At 42.3% G+C, this 26,686-nt stretch overlaps 1 protein-coding gene across 1 annotated transcript in view; it reads left to right on the top strand.

The window, feature by feature from the left end:
• The window catches only part of ZDHHC21 (zinc finger DHHC-type palmitoyltransferase 21), a 1,352,192-nt gene that overhangs the window by 770,097 nt on the left and 555,409 nt on the right, over window positions 1-26,686 (top strand). The window contains exon 5 of the mRNA XM_044061254.1: window positions 22,009-22,150. Within this exon, the coding sequence (XP_043917189.1) occupies window positions 22,009-22,150 (142 nt within the window). The remainder of the gene's footprint in view (window positions 1-22,008; window positions 22,151-26,686) is intronic.

Below are 26,686 nucleotides of genomic sequence, written 5' to 3'. Positions count from 1 at the left end.
TTTCTGATTCCTGGCTACTGATCTGCTTATTTGTTTAACTGGTTGATTCTGACATTCAGCAGTTATGTTTTTACTGACACTACCACTGCAGCTATGTTGTCGCTATGCAACTATGATGTACAACTGCTGTTATAACTGTAATGTAAATCTAATTGACTTAGTGTTGGAGTTAGAAACAGTATTTACTGATTTAGCACTACAGTTGTCTTTGCTACTGATTCAGCTGTGCTGTTAAGTGTTAATTTTCCTTTTTCTTGCATGCACAGGATAATTGGCTGATAAATGTATTGTGCATGATTTATTAACCTGTTTCCAAACTAAGTTATGGCACTGTGATGTGGTAACTGTTGAAGTGCTCTCAAACTGTAGCAGTAGCATCTATTCTCTTGCTTTATCCAGACTATCCTCAGACTTGTATCTTTTACACCCTCCTATCTCCTCATTGCTTCCTTTAACCTGTCTTTGTCTCATTCTACTAGCTTCATCCTCTCTTTTTTTTCTCTCTCTTCAGAGCACACGCAAGCAACTCTGCAGTCTGCGGCTACCACCCCACCCATACAGTATAAGAAGGAATCAGTACTGCAAAACTAAACAAGGATATACATTTTGAGCCTCAAGTGCAGGGTCAGTCCACCCAGGCATTCTACTTGTATGTTTTATGAGAGTGAAGCTATAACATTAGCAGTATTTCTTAGAATTTCACAGCGTGCTAATAAAACTGACTGTTGTAGCTTTGTCCCCCCCCCCCCCAGCTAGTGCAGTAATCCTAACTGTCCAATAGACAGTATACACTTAATTCAGATCTCTGTGATTAAATTAACCATCAGGCAGCCCTCTCAGTGCTTCCTCATTCTACTAGCTTCAGAGTGAAGCTATAGCATTAGCAGTATTTCTTAGTAGTTCTCAGCGTGCTAATAAACCTGACTGTTGTAGTCTTGTGTCCCCCCCCCCAGCTAGTGCAGAGATCTCAGTGCTTTCTGCCTTAGTTTGTATCACTTGAAACCCACCTGTTTATTTACATCTCTATACATTCGCCTTCATTGCTAATGTATGTCCCTACTCTAATCTGCGCACAAACCAGCCAGTAATAAGCAAGTCAATGTGAAGACACACTCTCAACCTTAATAAACTTTACCTGTAAAGTGAAGGAGAGAAGAGACAGCAGAGTTTGAATTATTACTTACCCCCTTTGAGGCCTTCACTGATAGATTTCCAGTGATTGCCTCTCTGGTTTCTTTGCATTCCACATGGTTTACACCCCTTGTGCTATCCCCCTCCCCAATACTAAGTCTATATTAGAATCCTGCTGAGCATGGAGCCTTCTTTAAATTACTAGCCTCCCACCAGGACACAAGTGTTCTTCAGGAATTTAATTCTGCTTGCTGGTAAGCCATTAGACCTCAGGAATTTGTTTAAAGTGTTCAGATTTGTAAAGTTACACTTACTTTTTGCTGCACATTACTCTAGTCTTGGTGGGCTCTGCCTCGCTCTGTTTGCCCTCGCTAACGCTCGGGCTCTCTCTCCTCCCCTGCCCCCAATTTCTTCCCACCCCCACTACCTCTACATTTATAGTACTCACAGCCACACCCACAGCTCAACCTCACATCACCTCCACCAATCACAGCTCGTCAAGCCAGATCACATTACACCACACCAATTTGCTTCACCACAAAATACTCTCCTTCCCACTAGGCATTATTTACATCACCCCACACTACTTACCCATCCACATATAGTGCAACCCTGTAATTCCTATCCAGACTTCCACCTAGAACCAACCTAAATTTTATAACCATGACTGTCACACAACTAAGTCTAGTCTGTCTTCTCATAATTCTTTATAACTACACAAGTTATCACTCTAGTAATATCCCTAAACTTAGTAGCACAACACTATACTATGCACTCTCTTAAACAGACACTGCACATTATAATATCTGCCCACAATTGTTCAAGAACTGCACAACAGACCAATTCAGAACTAAACACATATGGTCTCATTCCTACTCCAAAAAAAACACTACTTTCTCACACTCATTACCAGACTCCAACATCTGTATCACCATTTTAACACCAGGCTCACCATAAGTGGGTATATCCACCCCAACCCAGGCCCAAATCCATCCTGTCCAACACAAACTGCTCCCAACACAAATGTCAGAACATAACACCCCCACTACCTTCATCCCTGGTCAAATCAATACCAGCAGCAAAACCAACCATCTTTTAATGCTAAATATTAATATTAGAAGTATCAAAAATAAAATACCTGAACTCCAGGCTACAATAGCACACTACTCCCCAGACATAGTTGCTTTAACAGAAACCTGGCTAAATAAAAACAGCTAACTCAGAAGTTCTCCCTATCGGCTACAATGTCATTAGACAAGACAAACCACTTCATAAAGGCGGTGGAATTGCCTTACTGTACAAATCAAACTTAACTGTATGTCAGTTACCAAACTCCTACGCATCCCCCAATAATCGGGACATACTTATCTCACAACTTCAACTTCACCCTAAAAAGGTCATCACCACAATTGTGATCTGTATTCCACCTGGTAATACACCTGCTAGCCTTGAAGACTTCTTATCATGGTGTTCTTCCACATACTCACAAGAAACCCTTATTCTTGGAGATTTCAACCTAGATTGGTTCACCTGCAAGTAATTTAATAAGTCTCCATGGCTACCAGCAGCTAGTCCAAATTGCAACTAGATGTGATAAAAAATCTAAAAGGCAATCCATCCTTGACTGGGTCCTAACTAACAGCCCCACATTGTACCCCCACACAGGCAGTCTCCCAGACACCTTAACTTATTCCCTCCAATACAACTCTTTTGAGTGTGCACCTTTAACTCCTAGTTGGTGTGGCCTAAGCCTTTAAAAATTAAGTTATCACCTTACAATTCTAAAAAAATACTCATTGAAAGAGTCGGATATCAATACAATTGTGTTTGCCATCAATTCTGATACCTTGTATGTAGCATGATTTTGGAATTATTAATGCAATATGAACAAGTAATATTTGACGCCTAGAGGAGCAGTAGGTGGTAACTGCATATGCACCTGAAGGCGTCACTTGGATGTAATGAGTTAAGTGACCACAACATAATATACCTTATTTTATTTATTTATTTATTTATATTTATTGACCGGGAGTGTCCGACTGGACGTAGGTCCATTTTCAGCGGAGGCCCGGGGAGAAAAGCTCCACAGTTAAAATAAACAGACAGTAGTTACATTGGATTACATAGCGATTAACAATTTACATAGCAATTACTTACAACATATTTACAGATGAAGAACATAGTACATCAGTAGACAACTAGAATCTTTATCTGTGAAGTACATAACAGACATTAACAAATGTTACAAGAAAAAGTTCCTGCTGTACAAGTACTGGCTTATGAGCATCTGAGCTTGCTATAATCAAGGTAGTTAGTGGAGTGGAAAGAAAGGTAGTGGTTGGATGGGGAGAGTATGTATACCCTTGTATGTAGTAAAACAAGCATATGCAAACCCACTAACTATAATTCCACTAGCAACACAAAAAATTCTCTCCTGAGGTCCTCAATACTTTACTCTGCAACTGTGACTCGACCCCCCCCCCCAAAAAAAAAAACCCTCCCACTTGAGCAGGCTGTAGCATATTTCAACAAAATATTTCTACAACACCTAGACACTAGTGCTCTATTGAGCAAAATCAAGGTTAGAACCTCTGCAAACCCCTGGCTTAGTAAAGAAACCTAACAAATCCTCAAGTCCAGAGGCACTGCCTGGCTTTACTATCAAAAAACCAAAGAAACACAAAGCCTAACTAAGTACCAAGAACTGCGCAACCATGCAAAAAAATGCATTAAGCTGGACAAAAAAATCCTACTACACGACATTGCAAACTAAATACCAACACAACCCCCAAACATTTTGGAAAAATGTAAACCAGCTACTAAAACCACCCAAAAGGCTACCCCCAAACCAACCACCCCTGACACTAAAGTTCCCATCTAAACACAATTCAACTCCCACTTTGTGAACTCAATTCTGTCCTTAGTAACACAGAACAGTGAGGTATCCTCCCCAACACAAATAACACTAATAAAAGCTTTACCCTCAAAACAGTTTCCACCACTTCAATGAAAAGCATGCTCTCCAAACTAAAAACCTCATCAACAGCAGCCGACCTACTCCCCAGCTATTTCTTGGAACTCACAGCAGATGCTATTGCTATCCCAGTCTCCACTCTCATAAACAGATCAATTGTTGAAAACTATGTGCCCAAACTCTGGAAAATATCCTATGTTACACCCATACATAAAGGCAGGACCTCCACTGAACTTAATAACTACAGACCCATTGCTTTACTCTCCCCCTTAGCCAAAATCCTAGAAAAATACATCCATACCCAGGTGCTAAAATATCTCCTAGACAGCAACATCCTGTCACCTACTCAGCATGGTTTCAGACCTAATCATAGTACCACTACAGCACTCCTCTGCTTCACAGACACAGTAAACCATCTCAAAAACAAAGGCCTGCAGGTGTCAACTCTTTTTTGGATATGTCCAAAGCATTTGACACAGTCTCACACCAACTCCTGCTAAACAAACTAAACCAATATCACCTATCAAATTCCACTCTTACCTGGTTTCAAAGCTACTTAACTGACAGGTACTAAGCTGTGAAATGGGAAAATTCTCTCTCTCAGCTGCCCATAACTGTAGGAGTCCCACAGGGTTCTATCTTAGGACTGCTATTATTCACAATCTTCACAAATGACCTCCATACCTCCACACAGCATGCATCTGTCATTCAGTATGCAGATGATACTACCTTAATCTGTGCCGCACAAAACATTTCCACCCTCCTGCAAACAACTCAACTAGTGTTCTCTGACATTGAAAACTACCTTACCAAAGCCCAACTTATCCTCAGTCCAAAGAAAACTCAGCTTATAATTATAACCAGTTCTAACAAAAGCACTGATAACAGTCAATTCACTATCTACTCCACAAATGCTATTCCAATTGCTCCAGTGGCACAGGCTAAGCTATTAGGAATAACCATAGACTCCCACGTAAAATTTGATAGTCATCTCAACTATTAAAAAAGTGCATGCCAAACTGGGATCACTCTACCGTATCAAACCATTTCTTACCAACAACACAAGAGCAGCCATTGCTCGCTCCCAACTTTTATCCACCCTACTCTGTGTCTCCCATTCTGACTAATCTCAACAAAACTGAACTAAGCAAAATGGAAGCCTGCTATAACAGAATTGCCCGCTTTGCTGCAAATTGCTCGTATAGAACTCATCACTGTACTGCTTTGAGACACTCCACTGGCTTGAACTGCCCAACCTCCTAACCTGCAATCAGCTCTGCCTCTGTCATTCTATCTGTTACCTCCCCAATAAGTGTCCTGCCCTCAAAAACCTAGTACAACATCACTCAGCGAAAAGGCCTCTTAGATCATCAAGCAAACTATTACTAGAAGTCAGCAACAGCTACAGTAGCTTTGGAGACGCACTATATAGTAGTTCAGTGGCTAAAAAATGGAACTCTCTCCCCACTAGTATACAAAACACATCGTCCAAAGCCTCCTTTAAAAACCTCATTAGGCAACATCTTAAACAAACCAATACAACAATACTCCGAAAAGAGACTTCACTCCGTCAAAAAAAGGAACAGGAACCAATAATCCAAGAATAATATCCAAGCGTTTTATTGTCAAAGTCCTAGCGCCTCAGTGTAAAACCACCTTTACAGAATCTAAAAAGCATTCATCATCCTTCCTTTAAATACTTTAGTACAAAAAGTGACTTCACATTTATCTAATTAATCAATTAAAATCGCTTAAGATAGCAATTAATATTTAAAGTAAACATTTCCAACATAATTCATTATTAAGCCCAAAAGGGCTAAAGTATTATATTTTAAAATGTAAATTGCCTCTATATTCAAGTTTGTCCTTCAGTAATTGTTCATCTTCATGCTTTAAATGTATTTGTTCCAAAACAGTACCTTGATGTAATGAAAAATCACTGTTGTGTGCTTTTTTAAAATTAGCTGAAATAATTTTATCTTCTCTCTGGTTTTTAATGTATCTTATGTGTTCCATAAATCTAACCCTAAAACAGTCTTTTGGTCTCCCCAATATAAAAAAGGTTGCAGGGACATTTCAGGGCATAAATTACTCCCTTACTTGTGCTTGAAAATTTGCCCTTTGGTGTATATTGTATACCATTCATATAATCAAACGAAGCTACTACCTGTTTGCAGACTAAGCAATTTCCACAAGAACTGGTACCAACTAAACTAAATGAGTTCTGTATACTCATTTCTGGAAATACAAACTTTCCATGGACCAGTTTATCTTAAACTTCTATCTTTCCTAAAAGACATAGAAAGGTAGTCAGGTAGTATTGCCTGCAAAATGTTATCCTTTTTCAAAACTCCCAGTAATACTTGATCATACTGTTTATTTCATTACTACCAATGTTATATAAAGATACAAAATACAATTTATTTTGTTGCAACAAAACTTCACCCTGATCTAATAATTTACCTCCAGTGAAATTTTCTTTTGTATTTATACTGCTTTCACGTCTCCTTTTATTGTTATCTTTATATATCACCTTTCTCTGAGCTTCTTTTACAGCTTCAGGATCATACCCTCTCCTCAAAAACATCTCGGCTGTTTCTTTAATTTTTTCACTCAAAATGTGATCATTATTACAGAGTCTAGATAGACGTAAAAATTCACCATATGGTAAAGAGGAAATTAAATGTAAAGGATGGCAGCTTGTGGCATGTAAAAATTGGCTGCCATCTTCAAACTTCCTATGCACTCTAGTGAGTACAGATCCATCTTTTCTGCCTTCTAATATCAAATCTAAAAAAGTCACCCTTTCACCCTCCTGTAAACCATCAAATGAGAGACCAAACGGGTTTTCTTCCAAGAGAGAGATAAATTGTAGAACTTATGTTCTCCCTCCGTCACATAAAAAAAAAATCAGATCATCTATGTAGCTGTAATACAACTTGACATATTTTTTCATAACATCCTGTGTATAAAGAAACCTTTCCTCAAACATTGCCATAAACAGATTGGCATACATGGGGGCAAAAGGTGCCCCCATTGCAGTTCCTTGCTTCTGTCTATAAATTTGATCATTGTAAGAAAAAAAGTTATTTTTCAGGCAGATTTCTACTAACTCCACAATAAAATTAGAGGACTGTCCCCCAACTTAAATAATATAGCTCTCAAACCATCCTCATGTCTTATAGATGTATATAGAGTCTTGATGTCTAAAACCAACCAGTACATTTCATCATTCCATCTTATCGAAGAAATTTTGTCTAAAAAATCAAAAGTATCTTTTATATAAGATGGTATTGTTTGAACAAAGGGTAGTAATATTTCATGTAATAAAATACCTATATTACGTAGAAAATATTTACAAGCTGAGACAATTGGCCTGCCCGGAGGATCAAACATCTTTTTATGAATTTTGGGCTGGCAATAAAATACAGCTAATTTGCTGCCTCTAGTAACAAACTTCTTTTCTACATATTTTCTGGTCAAATATCCTGGGCGTATACTCTTTTCCATCAACCCTTCGAATTTCATCTTCGCCTTATCAAAATCTTCTTTCTTACTTATTTCATAAATGTCATGAACATTTAAATGATCTATACACATTTTGTGGTATTGTATTGTAACACATTCATTACTACAATTAACTAAGTTTAACACAGCCATTTGTTCCACAGATAAAATACAATTCGACAAATTCACAACTAAGTTAATGTCTTCACACAATAAAACATCAATGCCTTTTGGTTCTCTTACTATTAAATTGTCTAAAGTTTTTCTTGTTAGGTCCCTTCGAGTTATTCCTCCCTCGTTTCTGTCCCTGTATACCTGCGCCATTGGTACGAAAATGCCGTTGATGGTCTTCAGCTTGCTGTGGGATAGGCAACGACGGAAACTCCTCTTCATAACTTCCGTTCGATTCACTTTGGCTTACGCCCTCTGAAGAAGCGAATGAAATGGAGTGAGGTCTATTAAAACCTCCACTGTAACGCCCTCCATTCCTTCGCTTTTGATTCATTGATTTATCAAAGGCCCTCCCACTCTCATAGTCACCAATGTCCCGCAATAATTTAGTTTTTTTAAAACTCTGTTAGTTCCTATTCTAAAGCTTTTAACTTTGTGCTAATGTTTTCCATCAAATTCTTAACATTAGCATCCCCAAGAGAGACTGAAATTTCATGTGATAACAGACAGTTCTTGTTTTAATTGTGTTTGTTTTATCTGGTCTCTCTCAAGTAATGTTTGTAACCATTCCATGACACATTTATGCGATGCAGCAACTCATCGTTCTTTAAACTGTTTCTCAATGCTACATTTGTCATCAAACGGAGTGCGAGGATTTTTTATAAAACCTAAATCTCTCAGGGTAATGCCTAGATTTAAATATCTTTGCAACCCCAGAATGTTATAATGCACCCTCGTTTCTTTCTCCAGTAGTTTCTCAAATTTAGTGCCAACTTCTCTCTTATTACTGGGTATAGCATTCGCCGCAAGTCCAATAGACAAGAAATGATCTGATGCTCGTTTTAACCTTTCACTTAAATACACATCAAGAAATTGTTCCGTATTATAACTTGCGTTCGGGTTTACTGACCGGCTTTCACCTACAGTCCCAGTTGAAGTCGATGGAATATTCAAAAATTGATCCATAGATCTTTGTGACCCTGCCATGGATCCATTATTACTCACAGCTCCTAATATAGAAGAGTGCTCATTCCGGAACACCCGAGAAATGTCTATATTCGGGTCAGAAGACATATTACAACAACAGTCCTGCCAATGATGTGCCACATAAACCAATACAACAGTACTCTGAAAAGAGACTACACTCCATCAATAAAAGGAACAGGAACCAATAATCCAAGAATAATATCCAAGCATTTTATTGTCAAAGTCCTAGCACCTCAGTGTAAAACCATCTTTACAGAATCAAAAAATGAATCTTAAGTGATTTTAATTGATTAATTATATAAATGTGAAGTCACTTTTTTATTAAAGTATTTAAAGGAAGGATGATGAATGTTTTTTAGATGCTGTAAAGGTGGTTTTACACCGAGGCACTAGGACTTTGACAATAAAATGCATGGATATTATTCTTGGATTATTGGTTCCTGTTCCTTTTTTTGATGGAGTGAAGTCTGTTTTCGGAGTATTGTTGTATTGGTTTATGTGGCACATCATTGGCAGGACTGTTGTTTTAAAACATCTAAAGCAAAGATGGCAGTGCCATGATTGCTCCCCAGGCTAGTGAAAGCGTATAAGGTACCCATACTAAATCTAGAGTACTTGATAATAGTTTTCAATCTTATTCACAAACACTGGCTAATCTACAATGTATGTACTGTACCTGTGTACTATGTATGTATTCTACCTATGTTCCAAATTTCAGCTGTACACCACAAATCTATTAATTACCTTTATTTTTAAATTAATATGTTCTTATTTGTTCTCTCAACTGTAACTGTTGATGTGCTGCATACTACTGTAAAAACATGTCTATTGTAATTTGTGTGTATACTGATCATGTCTAAATATCTAAATGTATCTGTAATTTTTCTATGTGGAGCTCATCTCCCTGGGCCTTTGCTGAAAAAGGGCCTTTTCGGTTCAGTCAGACACCCCCGGTTAACAAATGTAAAATAAAATAGTGGTTCTTTCTCTGACAGACCCTATCAGCACTTCTGAAAGGAGGTCCGATTGTCCATCTCTGGAGACAGTCGAGGGTTGGATATCCCTGCTTAAGGGAGCCTGACAAGACATTACAAGAGATACATGGGTGTAGAAGATTATTTCCAGGGGTTACATAATTTCCTTTTCCCTACCCCCTCCATCATCATTAAACAAAAATTTGTGATGTTCCACTCAGTCAGAAAAAAGCAGCAGCTGTAGAAATAAAAAAGTTGCTAGAAAAAAAAGAGTCAGTCAAAAGGTTCCCCCAAACCAGATGGACTCCGGAACGTACTTAAAATTCTTTTTAGTGCCAGAGAAGACAGAGGACTGGAGACCAGTTTTGGATCTCGGCATTCTGAACAAATTGGTTCAGTATACAATGTTCTGGATAGCCACAGTTCAGTCCATTTTGCCTTTTCTACACAAAGACGACTGGATGTGCTCAATAGATCTTCAGGATGCATGCTATCACATAAAAATGAAGATGATCCAGGCGATACCTATGTTTCCAGCTGGCAGACAATCATTACCAATTTAGAGCACTGTCCTTTGGCCTCACCACAGCCCACAGGGTGTTCACCCACTGCATGGAAGTAATAACAGCTCACTTGAGATTGCAGGGATTCTGGGTGTTTCAGTACCTGGATAACTGGTTCATAACTGCTCCAACCAGGCGTCTTCTGTTAAAAGCACGAGACTATGTACACCAGATTTGCTCTCATCTAGGAATTACCATCAATCACAACAAATCTCAGCTAGAACCATCTCAGACAGTTCATAGGGACTTTGTTCAACACAGTATCAGAGACGGCCTCCCTACCCTTGCCAAAGGTACAAACTATTCGATTTCAAGTCAAAAATATAATTCAGAATTCTTCTCTATCAGCTCGATTGATTCTACAAGCCTTGAGGTCAATGTCTGTTGCCATAGTTCTAGTTCCACTAGCAAGATACCATATAAAAATCCTTCAATGAACATTAGCAACTCAGTGGTCCATTCTGCATCGGGTTCCTATTATTTCCTCGAAATCGCGAAATTTGAAAACATCGAATGCCCACATAAGCAATTTCTTTCCTTGGCCATCCTCGTCAGTTTGCCATTTTCCCCGCTGTAGTGTGATCTCAGAGTTGGTATATTTAGTTAGGGGGATGTGGGGGGGGTGAAGCCCCCCACTTTGTAGTGTTTGTGGTTATTTGCTAGTGTTTGTAGGGCAAGCAATTTCTTTCCAAGGGAAGTTTGATATTTTGAAAGTTTGCTGTTTTAGGGTCGATGAAGAGGCGTTCAATGGAATGCCTCTTTGAGGAAATAATACAGACCCTTCTACATCAACGTATGTACACCTGTATCAGAATAACTGAGGCATGCAAAAAGTACCTCAGATCAGATTTTACAAGGCTGTCCCTTCATTCTTCCACAGCCCAAGACTGTAGTGACCACAGATGCTTCTCAAATTGGATGGGTGCAGCACTTCCTGGGAAAGACCGTCCAAGGCACTTGGTCCCCGAAGAGGCCAACACATATATAATTGTTCTAGAAATGAGAGCAGTACTCCTAGCATTGCAGGCCTTTCAAGACTCTCTGCCTTCTGTACTATTGTGATTCAAATGGACAATATGTCAGTGGTATGGGGCATCAACAAACAAGGAGGCATCGGATCTTACCCCTTGTGTTCAGAAGCTCTGAGAGTGTGGCAATGGGTGATCTCATCCAATTGATTTCTAATAGCAATGCACATTCCGATGAAAAACAACGTGATAGCAGACAAGTTGAGCAGGTCCTTTTTGTTGCCTCACAAATGGTCTCTCAACATGAGAGTTGCGGAAAAGATATTCCGTCAGTGGGGCCAACCTTGCTGCAACCTCTTTGCATCTCCCATCAACAAGTGTAGCAAGTTCTTTTCCCTGATCCCCCTACTGGGGGAATCACAGAGGGATGGTCTTTCCCACAGTTGCCCCCCCCCCAGTCTTCTCTATGCTTATCCCCAGCCCTTCTAATCCCAAGGCTTACCCAGAAGGAATCTCTGTTGAAGAGCAAAGTGATCCTTATTGCCCCTTATTGTCTTTATCAGATTTGGTTCCACTTTAGCCTTATCTAGTTCACCCTCCATGGATTCTAGATCCAATTCCAGGCCTCCTGTCTCACCCAGCAGACATGATTCACCAGGTCATTTCAGGCCTAAAGCTGAACGCATGGTTTCTCCACTTCCATTGATAGCCAGGCAACCTAGGCTATCCTCCCATGTCCATCATATACTTTTATCTTCTTATAAAGCGTCCACTAGGAATATTTATAGAAGTAAAATGAAAAGGTTTGTTTTTTTGGGCATAGCAAAGAGGTATTGATCTTTTTTCAGCACTAGTACATAAAGTTCTTGAGTTTCTGGCTCCAATATTTGATGAAGGGACTAGTTCTTCAAGTGTTAAAGTTTATCTGGCTGCCTTTTCTAAATTTCATACTAGAATTAATTCCACATTAGCTTCCTCAAAACTTTGTAAGGCCTTTATAAAAGGGTACCTTTCTTTTGAGACCACATTTTAAAGATCCAATTCCACCATGGGATTTAAATTTAGTATTACAAGCTGGGACTCGATCTCCTTTTGAACCATTGGCAAAATGTGAACTAAAGTTTTTAACCTGGAAAACTGTCTTTTTGGTCGCTATAACCTCTGCTCAAGAGTATCTGAACGTCAAGCCTTGTCTTCTAATCCTCCTCATTTAATATTCCATAGAGACAGGGAAGCTTTACAAACCAACCCTTCCTTTCTTCCTAAGGTGGTATCAGAATCAAACATCAGTCAGTCTATTAATCTTCCAGTCTTCTTTCCAAATTTCACAAACAGAGGAGAATACATGTTACATTTTTGGACATTCACAGACAATTACATTTCTACTTGCACAGAACAAAGAATTTTAGAAAAGCAGATCAATCGTTTGTTTCTTTTGCAGAACTGAAATTGGGTAAGCCAGTTACAAAAGTAACTTTAGCCAAATAGTTGACTGACTGCATATCCTTTGTTTATAACAAACTGAGCTTGTCTTTGCCAAAGCTTTGAAAGCTCATTCAACCAGGTCCATGACAACATCATCAGTATTTTTATCCAGGTCTTCCATGGATGATATCTGTGTGGCTGTAACTTGGGCTAATCCTCATATCTTTATTACTCATTACAAATTGAATCTGATCGTGAGGGGGAAAGAGCAGCCTTCGGCTCAACAGTGCTCAGGAATATCCTTTCTTAGAGTCCTCTTGGGGATTCAGGTAGCTAGGGACTCTGTCCCAAAAGAATGAATGAAAACACATCAAATAAAGAAGTTATGTGCTCACCATAATGTTCCATCTGTGTTATCCATTTTCATTCTTCCTCCAACCCCCTACCATTTAGTTTATAACTTCTAGAAGAACGAGAAGATAACAAGGGAACCAATGTTCCTTCCTTTGAGCTCCAGGTATTGGTTTCTTATACTAGTGGTCTAGTATTCCTATGAAGCTGTAAGGCCAGCAAACAAGATCGGAGGTATGCATGGTAGGGTACTAGAGCATTATGGGTAAGGGTGGAGATCAAGAGTTTCCCATAGCCACAAGCTGTAAAAAGCAGCCAAGTCAGATCAGAAGGCCAGATCCAAACCAGTGCTAATTGTTGAGGAAGAATAAAAGTGGAGACCATGGATGGAACATTATGGTGAGTACATAACTTTTTTTTTTTTTTTTCCAATGGCAGGATGATGTGAGAAAGGAAGAGAACGTGAAGTATGAGGAAATATACAGAAATGTATTGGGGGATTTAGATACAAAATATAACCATGTATTATGATACGGAATAAGTAATATATAAAAGAAACTGAGTAAAAAGGCATTGCTGTTGAGGCAAAAATATTATTTACAAGGCAGAAGGGAGGAAGTTTCTGCTTATTTGGGTAAAATAGTAATGGCAGATATTAGAATAATGAGAGAAATTGATAGTGTAAAAGGAGAGGTAAAATGAACACGAGGACAAATTATGAGTATTATAGTAAAGAATTTGGATATTATGTATGAGTAGAAAGAGGGAAAATAAGAAAGAATGGAAAGAAAAAAAAATCTAGAATGAAATAAAGAAAATTTCAAAAAATAAGTTACCATTAGTGAATTGGATGATGTACTTATAGGTAAGTACTAGGCTAGCTGCCATTACAGGCCATTTAAGCCTAGCCAGTTGTGCTCAAATTAACTTATCCCATTTGGTCATAGATTGGTCTTATCCATCCCGTGATTGATAATTATATATTACCCTAATGAGAATAACTGGGATCATACAATAGCTAATTTGAGGGGATCCTTCCATATGATAAAACATTTAGGTGCTGCCTCTGTCCATTAGTAATACAGGAGGCAGTCCTGGAGTAAATTTTCTGTTTCTCATCCATATATGTAAGTTGCGTGTAAATATGGACAAGGATGAACTTTGTTTTATGTGGATGAGGAGTCTGTTCCACAGCAGCAGTATCTTCTACAAGATATACCTGTCCCTCCAAACTATTCTGTTTGTTGCAGAAGAGGTGTAGATCCCTAGACCACGTATTTCTGATGCCATTTACTTATACTTCCTAAACTAAATCTTGTTCAGTATCAGGCCCAGATGGTGTAGGGTACAGAAGATACAAGAAATTAGTAGATTGGCAAAGAGATTATTTTGTAAATATACTGAATAAATGGTTGAAAGAAGGGTTTGTTTATGAAAGAGTTATTTAGTTGAGTATTAAAATTTATATGGAAGAAAGATGAGAAGAACGAGTTAAAAATTGGAGACTCATCACACTAAGTAACACAGATTATAATTTTTTTATGAGAATAATACAGAGGAGAATGGAAGGAAGAAGGATGAGGGATATTTTGAGAGAAAGTATATATGGTATAAAAAGGAAGAGATGTCAAGAATTGTATTGGTTTTGAGATAAATTGTGAATGACTTAAGTAAAAGAAAGGATGTGAAACTATGATAGGTGATATGAGTAAGGGATTTGATACAGTAGGACATGATGCTTTGTGAGGTTTTATGGAGAAGTGTGGAATGGGCAATAGAATTTGGAGACCGTGTATGTCAGCATATCAAAATGATAGTGAGAGTGTTAGTGAATTGGTGGCTGAGTAAAGAAATATGCATGAAGTGTGGTGTAAGACAAGGATGTCCCATGAGTGGAATATTGTTTGCATTGTGGATGAATGTAATAGTGAGTGAAACAGGTTATAAAAATGAAAGATGCTATCTATATATGTGATGCAAAAGGAGGTAGTGATACCAGTAGTTTTGACATATGTAGATATTGTTGTAGTTGCTAAGAACAAAATATGGGTGAGGCAGGTGTTAGTTTGTTTGAATGGATGTTTAAAGGAAATGCGATTGACCCTGAATAAAGACAAAAGTAAGTTTTGGGTGATGTGGTGAAAATTGAAAAAAAATATGTAGATTTTATGTGGTCCTATCTCGCCTACATTCTTTACTCACGGGTTCTCGGCTCCGACTCGGCCAACTTATTTCTCTAGCACAAAGTCTCTAATTGGCTGGGCTAACCCGGTATCCCAAGATGCACCTCACCCTAGCCCCAGATCTCGTTTGCCACTCGTAGAGTTAGGACATGGTCTCACTTGGCTGTGGCTAAGTACCCTTTTCAAAACTTTTCATAAGTCTTTAGCAGTCTGTTCTCTTGTAAAAAGCTATTTTAATTAGCTAGTTTTTCATTCTGAGTGTACTGTGTAAGCTAGTGGTGTGTTTTTGTGGGTATCCCTCTGTTTTGGCGGGCTAGGCCCGTTTAAATTAGAGGACCTAGTCCTCTCCTGTGTTGTTGTTTTGTGTAAACTTGTGTTTTGTTTGGTTTTTTGGTCGGTAGTTAGATTTCCTTGCTGCACCAAAGAAACGTTTAAATTAGAGTTTCCTTGGCTGTTCGTAGTTTGGTTTTCCCGCCTTCCTCTTGTGTCTGTCGTTGTCGGTTGAGTGGGTGTTGTGAATTACTATGTCTAAAGAGCAGAAAGAGCATAAACCCTCTGGGTTTACAAAATGCTCAAAATGTGGCTACAAGATGTCCATTACAGATGGGCATTCTATCTGCGTTTATTGTCTTGGTGCTATTCACCTGCAAGAGTCCTGCAGTTTTTGCCACGCCTTCAGACTGAGGGTACTGCAGGAAAGAAAAAAATAAGCTGATTTTGAAGGGCCTGGTTAAGCCTTCTTTTGAGGAGGAGTTAGACTCTTCTTCTAGTACAAAGTCTAAGACTTCCAAGGCCAAGAAAAGATCTCCGACTCCATCTGTGGATACTGCCTCCTCGGCTCCCTTGTCCTCGGGGCACCAGGAGGTATCTGTTGTGCTGGAGTCGACCTCGGCCCCGATATTATTGGAGCCTATTCGGAGTCGGTCACCCAGTGTTAGGCATGAGTCTCCGAGTAGGAGATCCTGATCTCCTTCTATTTCCTCCAAATCCTCTAGGCTGTCTGATTTGGATGTGGATAGGGTGGTCCAGAGGCTCCTGCAGTCGCTGGTGTTAGCAAAATTGTTCTCTGCTCCGACCCAGTTGGCTCTGGATCCAGTCCCTATTCTTGTACCGATGATTCCTCCTCCGAGCACTCCTGTGTCGTCAGAGCCGGAGTGCTCCACACCGAGTGATGTTCTCGTGTCGGCTACGATAACCCTTGCGAGTTTATCGGAGCCGATGTCGGCTCCAACCATGTCTGTTCCATCCTCTGGTTTCGGTACTCTGGTTTCCTCAGTCAGACTCGAGGAGGATACCTTGGGACTCTTGTCAGTTCCAAGCCTCCCTCTCGGTGCATCGGCTCGGGGAACCCCGACTCCGGTTGTGGTCTCTGAGAAGGGTCGGTCCTCGGATTCGGGGGGACCTGCCTTCGAGTCCATGAGGAGCGCACTGGCCAGATCATCAGTTACATCATCCGGATCAGTCACTCCTTCCCCCTACACCCCGGCTAGAGCCTCTGACACCCCCCTATCCGTGGATGGTGGAGCCCGAAGGTCTGAGGATACCCCCACAAGCGGTCCCCAACTTTCTGAGGGCCCCTCAGTGTCTGTGCCTGAGGAGCCCCCTAGAAAGAAGTTGTGCAAGAGGAAGCACATAGACTCCCAGGACGAGTCCCTCACTTCTGATACCGACCTCGAGGAGTCAGAGGGGTCCCCTAAGTCGTCCTCCGATGATGTCTCTTTCTCCGACATCCTGGAGATCTTGAGGCAGAGAGGCGACTGGCCGTCCAAGACCCCCTCTGAGGAGGAGTCGGTATTCCTCAAGGCCTTCGGAGCTCAACCCTCCACCTCCTGGGTGTCTCCACCCTTCGATGAACTCCTGGATTTGATTTGTCAAAGGGTGTGGGAGAGCCCTGATTCCGTGAAACCAATGCCCAGATGTCCAAATAAGTTTCTTTCTGCTCCCCTAGGGAAAGAGTTCCTGACCAAAGGGGTTTCCGTAGATGCCTTTGTGGTGGCGGCAGCCACTCAGCAGGAAGTTGCAGAGGCTTCCGTCCAGGAGTATGGACCGGTACGGGAAGTGTACCCTGTCTTCAGCGACCTTTACTTTGCGGTCGCTGAATTATCTTTGTCATTTTACTCGGCTCCAGAGAGATCTCCTTAAGGAGCTAGGAGACACTCTGACGGGTAACATGCCTGAGGCGGTAGCGCAGACTGTTAACGCCTAGTTGTCTAGCCTTGGTTCTATTGTCAGCTCGTCCATGAGGCTCATATCTTATGCAGCCAAAGGGGCGAGTAGGGCAGCTAGCTCAGGTGTAGCTCTCAGAAGGCAAGCCTGGCTGCGCATGTGTCATTTCGTGGAGGCCTTTAAGTCTTCCTTCACTGACGCCCCCTTTGATGGGTCCTCACTCTTCGGGACCAAAGTGAAAGACACCCTCACCAGATGCGAACAGGAGGGGAAGACCCTATCTGCCGTAGGCGCCCATTTCTCTCTTCCTTCTAGGCCTTACCCCAAGGCTCAGAGAGGAGGGAAAATGTGGTTCAAGAAGTCACAGAAGTCTTTCCCTGCCGCTCAAGGTGAGTCCCCCTCCAGAGGCAGAGGAGGGGGAAATTATTCTGGAAGATGCTGTCCTAGAGGCAGAGGAGGCCCCCGCAACTCGGGAGACCGCAATTCCTTTTGTGGGTCTTCCTTTCAGCGTTCTTGAGGTGTTGTCCAACTGTGCTGTTCCGGAGCCAGTCGGGGGCCAAATTTCGTTGCATCCGGAAGCCTGGGAAAGCATCACCCAGGATCGTTGGGTGCCTAGAATAGTTAGAGGAGGTTACACTATTCCCTTTTTATCAACACCCCCTCCAGTCAAAAGAATCACGGACGTTCTACCCAGTCAATGGGATCAAGCAGCACTAGAAGTTTCAAAGCTGCTAGAAAAAGGAGTCATCCAACCAGTCCCCTCAGACCATATCAGATCAGGAACTTACTCAAGACTTCTTTTGGTGCCGAAAAGAACAGGGGACCTGAGACCCATTCTGGATCTCAGCCGATTGAATCACTACGTTCTGAAGTCCAAGTTCCGAATGGTCACTCTTCAGTCCATTTTTCCCTTGCTGGAAAAAGGAGAATGGATGTGCTCCATCGATCTCAAGGATGCCTACTACCACATCAAGATGGACAAGGCATCCAGGAGTCACGCTTCTGGCTGGGAGCCAGTCACTTCCAGTTTTGTGCCCTGCCCTTTGGTCTCACCACAGCCCCCACGGTGTTTACCAAGTGTTTGGCAGTGGTGACAGCTCACCTGAGACGTTGGGGATTCCAGGTGTTTCCATATCTGGACGACTGGCTTCTCACCACCCCCACCAGGCATCGCCTCATTCAAGCCAGGGAGGCTACCATCACACTTTGTCAACAACTAGAAATTACCTTGAACTGGGAAAAGTCTGCCTTGCTGCCCTCACAGCGTGTTGTTTTTATAGGCACAGAGCTAGACTCTATTCAAATGCGGGCCTTTCTGCCACTAGAGAGGATAAGAGTGCTGCAGTCTCAGATTCACGCCAGGTTAGTTCTCCAGCTCCTTGGATCCATGGCTGCCACCATCATGCTGGTGCCTCTAGCCAGGTTACACATGCGGATCCTACAGTGGCTCCTTTCGGCCCAATGGTCCTTTCAGAAACTTCCTCTTTCCCACTTGATACTTCTCACGGAATGGTGCAAACAGGACCTCCGCTGGTGGCTATGTTCCACCAATCTGGACAAGGGGAGGAGTTTGATTCTTATGTCCCCAGTGGCCATGCCTCCCAGATGGGGTGGGGGGGCATTATCTTGGCAGAACGGTCCAAGGCACGTGGCAAGATCACGAGGTACACCTGCACATCAGTGTTCTAGAGATGAGAGCGGTGTTACTAATGTTGCGGGCACTCCAAAGCTCTCTTCCTCTGGGAACGATTGCAGTTCACTCGGACAGCATGTCCGTGGTGTGGTACCTGAACAAGCAGGGGGGAACCAAGTCTTATCCCCTCTGCAGAGAGGCCATGCGAGTGTGGCATTGGGCAGTGTCTTCCCAATGGTTTTTAGTGGCAACGTGATAGCGGACAGACTGAGCAGAGCTATTCTGATGCCTTACGAGTGGTCCCTGAACGACCGAGTGGCAGTTCAAATTTTCAACATGTGGGGTCAGCCTGGCTGCGATCTCTTCGCCAACCCTCTAAATGCCAAATGCAGCAAGTACTTCACAGTGATCCCCCCACAGGGGGAGTCACCCAGGGACGCTCTAGTCCACGATTGGTCCCCCGGTCTGTTCTGTGCTTTCCCTCCGTTTCCTCTGTTACCAAGAGTGATTCAGAAAGCCATATCCTTGGGAAGCAGGATGATTCTAATTGCTCCACACTGGCCTCGACAAGTAAGGTTCCCCTTTCTTCAGCAGTATGCAGTGGACGGTCCTTGGACCCTGGACCCAGTGCCAGACCTACTGACCCACATGTCAGGACAGCTGCATCCCTCCCTGCGAACCCTCAGGTTGACAGCCTGGCTGCTCCACTTCCATCACTAGTTAGACGACATTCTTTTTCACCTGAGGTGGTACACATCTTGTCTTCTTCTCATAAGTCTTCCACCAGAAGGATTGTTTCCAGCAAATGGAAGAGATTCTCCATTTGGGCTCAGGCCCAAGGTTTTGACCCCTTCACAGCCCCAATTCCATCGGTCTTAGATTTTTTAGCCATGCTTTTCTGACAGGGCTTCATGCCTGCTACCATTAAGGTGCAGCTGGCTGCAATTTCCAATGTTCATACATCTTACGAGCCTTCTCTTATGGGCCATAAACTCTGTAAGGCCTTCTTGAAAGGCGCCTGGTTACTTCACCCTCCTGTTTCAGAACCTGTCATGCCATGGGATCTAAACCTTGTGTTACAAGCCATCACTTCACCGCCCTTTGAACCGACTGCCACCTGTGAATTAAAATTTCTATCTTGGAAGACGGCTTTCCTAATAGCCATTACATCAGCCAGAAGAGTATCAGAGATTCAAGCTTTGTCCATTAAACCTCCGTATTTGACCTTTCATAAGGACAGAGTTTCCCTGAGACTTAACCCGTCCTTCCTTCCTAAGGTGTCATCCACTGTTAATCTTCATCAGTCTATTGAGTTACCAGTGTTCTTTCCAAACTTTTCCAATAAAGCAGAGTTTAGATTTCACCAGTTGGATGTGCACAGACAACTAAGATTCTATTTACACAGGACTAAGCATGTTAGGAAGTCCGATCAACTGTTTGTGTCCTTCTCAGAAAACAGAACAGGTTGTCCTATTTCCAAGAGCACAATTTCTAAATGGATCAAAGATTGTATTTCCTTTATCTATTCGTCAGCAGGCAGAAATTTACCTTTTCCCGTCAAAGCTCACTCTACCAGGGCAGTGTCTACATCAGTAGCTTACCATGCCAGGCTTTCATTGGATGATATTTGTGCTGCGGCCACCTGGGCCTCCCCCCACACTTTTATTACTCATTACAAGTTGGACGTGGCTTCTAGGGGCCGGGCTTCCTTTGGTTCCACCGTTCTAAGGAGTATTTTCCTATGAGCCACCCAGGATAGAGGTGCTGGGGACGCTGTCCTGTGAGTAAAGAATGTAGGCGAGATAGGACCACATAACATCAGGTAGTTATGTACTCACCATAACGCTCGATGTATGTGGTCCATCTCGCCTCACATTCTTACGTACCCTCCCACCTGCCCCCTTCCTGTAGGATTTGGAGGAAAATTGGCTCTGAGAACCCTTCAATGTCAGTTGTTTTTTCTTTCCTTTCTGGCTGGAGCTCCTTCCAGTGGTGGTTGTGTATGGGGTGTGACTGGAATGGCTGCAAACTAGATCTGGGGCTAGGCCAAGGTGCATCTTGGGATACCAGGTTAGCCCAGCCAATTAGAGACTTCATGCTAGAGAAATAAGTTGGCCGAGCTCCGAACCCGTGACTAAAGAATGTGAGGCGAGATGGACCACATACATCGAGTGTTATGGTGAGTACATAACTACCTGTTTTCATGCAGTGGGAGGGTCTGATTAAAGAAATAAAAGAAATATGTCTTCTGTGAAGATTTAAGGTTATTTCACTTTCTGAAGTGGGTGACACTGTGCTCCCATCCTTGGATGTCCGTAAGCGTGTGCAGGCAGGAAATGTAACACTGTAAAGTAAAAATCCCTCTTCCCAGAGTAGATGACAGCACCACTCTTACTATGCCCACCCATCACCCTAAGGGACCAGAGACTAATGAGAAAGAGGACACTTACCAATATGGAAACAGTGAGTCAGTAGAGTAGCCATGGGGGAGAATCTTGATGAGCTGGAGTGAAATAACAGGATTTGCATGACTGGATTTTGCACTAAACAGACATTTTCTTATAAACCCCTCCTTTCTTTTCTTTTGTTTTTTACTGTTTGCCTAACATCCACAGTAGATGTCAGTAATATTAGTGTGTTCTTTCTTTCCACTGAAATAACGAAATAGATATGCCTATACAATCACAGATCAGTTAAATCTGTTTCTCCATTGGTGAATGTGCTAGAAAGAGCAAATCACCTCAAATAAAAGACTATACTTTCTTCATTATTGTTGCTTTTCAATTTGAGTGTTTGTTGGGCGAGTTTCATTCCAATGAGATTGTTAGGGCAGTCATAACTTCAGTGTTATTTTACCTTCAGTAAATGTTCTAGGTTTGTTCACATCTACTTAGGTGAATTGGTTATGAACTAATGTAGTTTAAAACTGAATGTGCTTGTACTACTTTTACTTATTCAGTGATTTTGCCCTGTAGGATTAACAACTGTGTGGGTGAAGACAACCACTGGCTGTTCCTGCAGCTCTGCTTCTATACAGAGGTCCTGAGCTTGTTCACTCTGGTCCTAGACTTCTGCCAGTATTACTACTTCCATCCTTTAACTAAAGCAGGCAATGTGGTAAGCTTTTGCTTTTCAGTTTGATCTTTTTTACCAGTGACACAGTAACTGAACTGTTTATGTGAACTATAAATTGTTGTATTTTAGCATAGCATCACAATTGCACCTCTGCTAACATTTTACAAATGTAAACTCAATTTTAAATAGTAGCCACATTTTATGGGAACTTCCAGTGATCAGACGTGAACCAAATTGTGGAATGGAGACCAAATCTTTCTTCAGCATGGGTAATGGGTTTGGTGCCAATGTCATAGCCAAGATAAGTTTAAAAATATATATATTTTTTCCTTTCCCTGTAGTGTAGACAGTTATGGAAGGCTAATAAATCCAAAAGTTGCAAGGAGCAAAGACGTTCACACCACAAAAATCGGTTTATTGCTCAAACCCACAAATAAAATATACAGATAAGCACTTTCGTAACAAATACTTAGAGACTTCATCAGATAACCACAGGAAAGGAGACTACTATTTAAAAACTTGCAACAAATCATGGGACTGAGGCTGCCAAAGATTTTAACGAAACATTACCATTTTATACAAAATTACTTAAAACACAATATAGAAACAAAAACATCACCATCTGATGTTGTCAGTCTTCATTTGTTCTTGACTTGTGGGTTATGGTTCCAATCCTCAGGACTGATCCAGCCGATATATAGCTTGCATCAGCCAAAAATCTCTCTTGAGCTGCAAGTCTACCCACAATGCCCCTCTCCACATTACCTCAGATCTCATTTGCCGCTCTTACGTCAAGACTGTGTCAGCCGACTGCTCTGTCATAGCCAAGTAAAATATTTTATATTTACCCTTTTTCTACAAGTAATTTCTGAAAATTTTACTTTCTGTTTTAAATAATCTTTGGTCTGCCTTTACTGAGCATGTTGTTTCCCTTACCGTTGGTAATTTTCCCCATTACCATCATTGGTAGTTTTCCCTTCCCCTCACTCTTCCTTTCTCCTTTTACCATTGGTAATGTTTCTACCATTGTTAGTAGATTTTCCTGTTAGGGTGTGACTGAGTTTCTTTCTTTCTTTCCTTCTCTGCTTTTCTGTCCTTTTTATTCAGAACTATGGCAGAAAAGCCTAAATGCTCCACTACAGACTTTAAACAATGTACAGAGTGCGGCAGAAAAATGCCTAACTCTGATAATCATGACAGCTGCATTTATTGTTTAGGTGGGTCCCACTTGAGTGGTGACTGTGTACCATCTGCCAGGGTTTGAGTAATAGAACTCTGGCAGAAAGGAAAAACAAACTCATTCTCAAAGGGCTCCTTAAAGCCCCTTTTGAGGAAGATTTGTCCAAGGCCAACCGTTCTCCTCTGACCTCTGGATCAAAATCCTCCCATTCAGTGCTGATGTCTCCCTTTGCACCTGAAGATTCCTCTACAGAACCGAACGCTAAAGTTCTGAAGCTTTCAGAACAGTCTGAATGTTTGGCACTGAGGATCATACCTTTGACACCAGCCACGACACTCATTCAGCCTTCGACTACCATTGATCCTACTATGACTACAGCTCTGACACCAGTGGCAACTGTCACTACTGCCATGCCAGTGCCAATTTCCCCCACGGTACAGCCAGACGGTGCTGAAGTTGGATATATCTACTCAACCCAGGACTACTTATTCTCCCTCCTTGGGCAACTCCCTAGCCCTTTCCTAGAGAGACCTGTTAGCCTGAGGGGTTCGAGCTAGCTCCAAGTTTTTCTATGGAGCTGGCCATGCCTCTTCGGACAGAGGGCCCATCCTCAGTTCCGGTCTGTCAGGTGGGTCTCTTGAGGTGGTTTGTGACCCCATTTCCAAGTTTGTCTGTCTCCGTTCCGGGCTTCCATCCCTCCTCAGGGAGGCCTGTCTTCCAGGGCATGGAAAGAGCTTTGGTCACTGCCTCGTCTCAGGTGGCTCCTGTGTTATCGGAGTCTTCCCCTGTGACCCCATGTTTTTCAGTTCTGCCACCAACCTCGACTCCTGGACAGCGAGCCCCAAGGTCACAAGACTTGTCTGCTAAAGGCTTACCCTCTTCCGAGTCCTCCTTAGATGTTCCCACTGAAGAGCCTTCTCAGAAGAGATTGTGTAAGAGGAAACACCTTGATTCTCCTGAATAATCTGTCACAGAGTCCCCTATGGTATCCCCTGGAAGAAATCTCCTTCGGAGGCATTTTTGAGATCCTAAAACAGAGGGGGGCGTTGGAAGTCCAAAGACCCTTTTTCTGAGGAATCCGTGTACTTGCAGGCCTTTGGTGTTCACCTGTCTACCTCCTGGGTGCCCCGCCCACTGACTACCTATTTAAGTTTATCACTCAGTGGGCTTGGAAGACTCCTGACTCTGTAGAACCTGACCCCAGAGTCCTGACAAGATCCTTTCCACTCCTGAAGACCATCCATGTTGGGCGAAGGGCTTGGTAGTGGATTCTATGGAGGTAGTGGCCTCCACCAAAAAAGAACTAACCTGAGGAAAGTTCTATTGGCCATCCCTCTAACCGAGAGTCTAGGGTGGTGGACAGATTCAGGAAGCAGGTCTATGCATAATCAACTTTCTCTATCAGGTCCTTGAATTTCTTGGCACACTTTAGTAGTCTTCAAAGGGATCTGATCAAGGGGCTTTCAGATACCCTCACAGGAGCAGTTGCTTAGAGGGTCCAAGAAATAGTGGCCTCCCAGTTAGCTACCCTGGAGTCTGTTTCAAATTCATCTATGAGGCTTATAGCACATGCACCCGAAGGGGCAACCAGGTCAGCAGTTTCAGGTGTTGCTGTTCAACGACATGCTTGGATGCACCTGTGCAAGTTTGTGGAACTATTCAAGTCTTCCTTCGTCAATGCTCCCTTTGATGGGTCCTCTTTGGTTGGACCCAAAGTAAAGAAAACTCTGTCCAGCTGTGAAAAAGATGGAAAGACTTTGCTGTGGGCTTGCCTTTTTCCACTCCTCAAAGATCCTACTCCAGAATCAAAGGAGTGGTAAAATGTGGTTCAAGAAGTCCCAGAAGCCTTTACAGGACACATGTGGTTCGGACTCCCCTCGAGGCAGAAGGGGGGAGTTACAATGGAAGACACCATCACAGAGGCAGAGGTGGTCGGCAGAATCAGGGTCCCAGGGAGCCTTTCTCTGGTCAACCCTACCAGCGCTCCTGAAAAGGGGGCCCGATTGCTTACCTCTGGAGGAAGTCAGGGGAAGATTTTCTTGCACCCAAATACCTGGCGACACATAACCACCGATGCCTGGGTGCTAAGGATCATTTCCAAAGCTTATTCAATCCCCTTTACTCTTTACCCGCGAACCCCAGCAAAAGTCCCTGATATTCCATCCAATCAGAGAGATAAAGCAGCATTAGAAATACAAAAGCTGCTAAAAAAGAGTCATTCAAGAAGTCCCACCAGACCAATTAGGATCAGGGCTTTAATCAAGATTCTTTTTAGTGCCAAAGAAAACAGGGGACTGGATACCAATTTTGGATCTCAGTATTCTGAACAAATTTGTCCAGCAGTCAAAATTCTGGATGGTCACGGTTCTTTAGAGGAAGACGATTGGATGTGCTCTATCAACTCTCAAGACACATATTACCGCACAAAGGTGGTCAAACGCTCAAGAAAGTTTCTCCGCTTTCAGCTAGGAGCCAGTCATTTCCAGTTCGTAGTTGCCACCCTTTGGTGTCACCACAGCCCCCAGAGTGTTCACCAAATGCATGGCAGTGGTCACAGCACATTTGAGGCTGCACACATTCCGAGTGTTTCCTTACCTAGACAACTGGCTCCACACCACTCCCACCAGGCGTCTACAACTACAAACTATGGACTTCATTCTGGAACTATCTCAACAATTGGGTATCATGGTCAACCCTGCGAAATCTCAACTAACCCCTTCTCAGGACATGGGATTCATTGGAGCTTGCCACAGTACTCATCTTGTGTGGCATCTCTTCCCCTACACAGGTTGCGAAAATACAGTTGCAGGTTCATCCTCTCCTTCGCTCAAACAAAATAACAGCTCAGCAGAATCTGCAGGTATTGGGCTCCATGGCAGCAATGATCACATTAGTTTCAATGGCAAGATTTCACATGAGACTTTTCCAATAGTTACTTGCAAAGCAATGGTCTATTCTAATCATTTAGTTTTCATATCCAACCGATGCAAAAACGACCTAACCTGTAGATGCAGTCTGAGGTGATTCTTCTAGGCTGCCCCTGTGTTCCTCCACAGCCCAAGGCCATAGTGACCACGGATGCTTCCCAGATAGGGTGTGTGTGTGTGGGGGGGGGGGGGGGTATTTTCTCGGGAAGACAGTCCAAGGCACTTTGCCCCTCTCTGAGGCTAATCTGCATATCAATGTTCTAGTGCTAAGCACAGTGCTTTTGGTATTACAAGCATTTCACTCTGCCTTACCTGAAGGGATGATAGCTATTTAGTCAGACAACATGTCTGTAGTCTGGTACATCAACAAACAGTTGGGAACTAAGTCCTACCCACTGTGTCAAGAAACTCTCCAAGTGTGGCAATGGGTCATAACTTCCAACTGCTTTCTTATAGCAGTTGACATCCTGG

The sequence above is a fragment of the Protopterus annectens genome, chromosome 2.part0 (assembly GCF_019279795.1).
Source record: "Protopterus annectens isolate FY-2018-M chromosome 2.part0, PAN1.0, whole genome shotgun sequence".
Classification (NCBI taxonomy): domain Eukaryota; kingdom Metazoa; phylum Chordata; order Ceratodontiformes; family Protopteridae; genus Protopterus; species Protopterus annectens.
The sequence above is the reverse complement of the archived record's forward strand: the minus strand, read 5'-3'. Positions and strand labels throughout refer to the sequence as shown.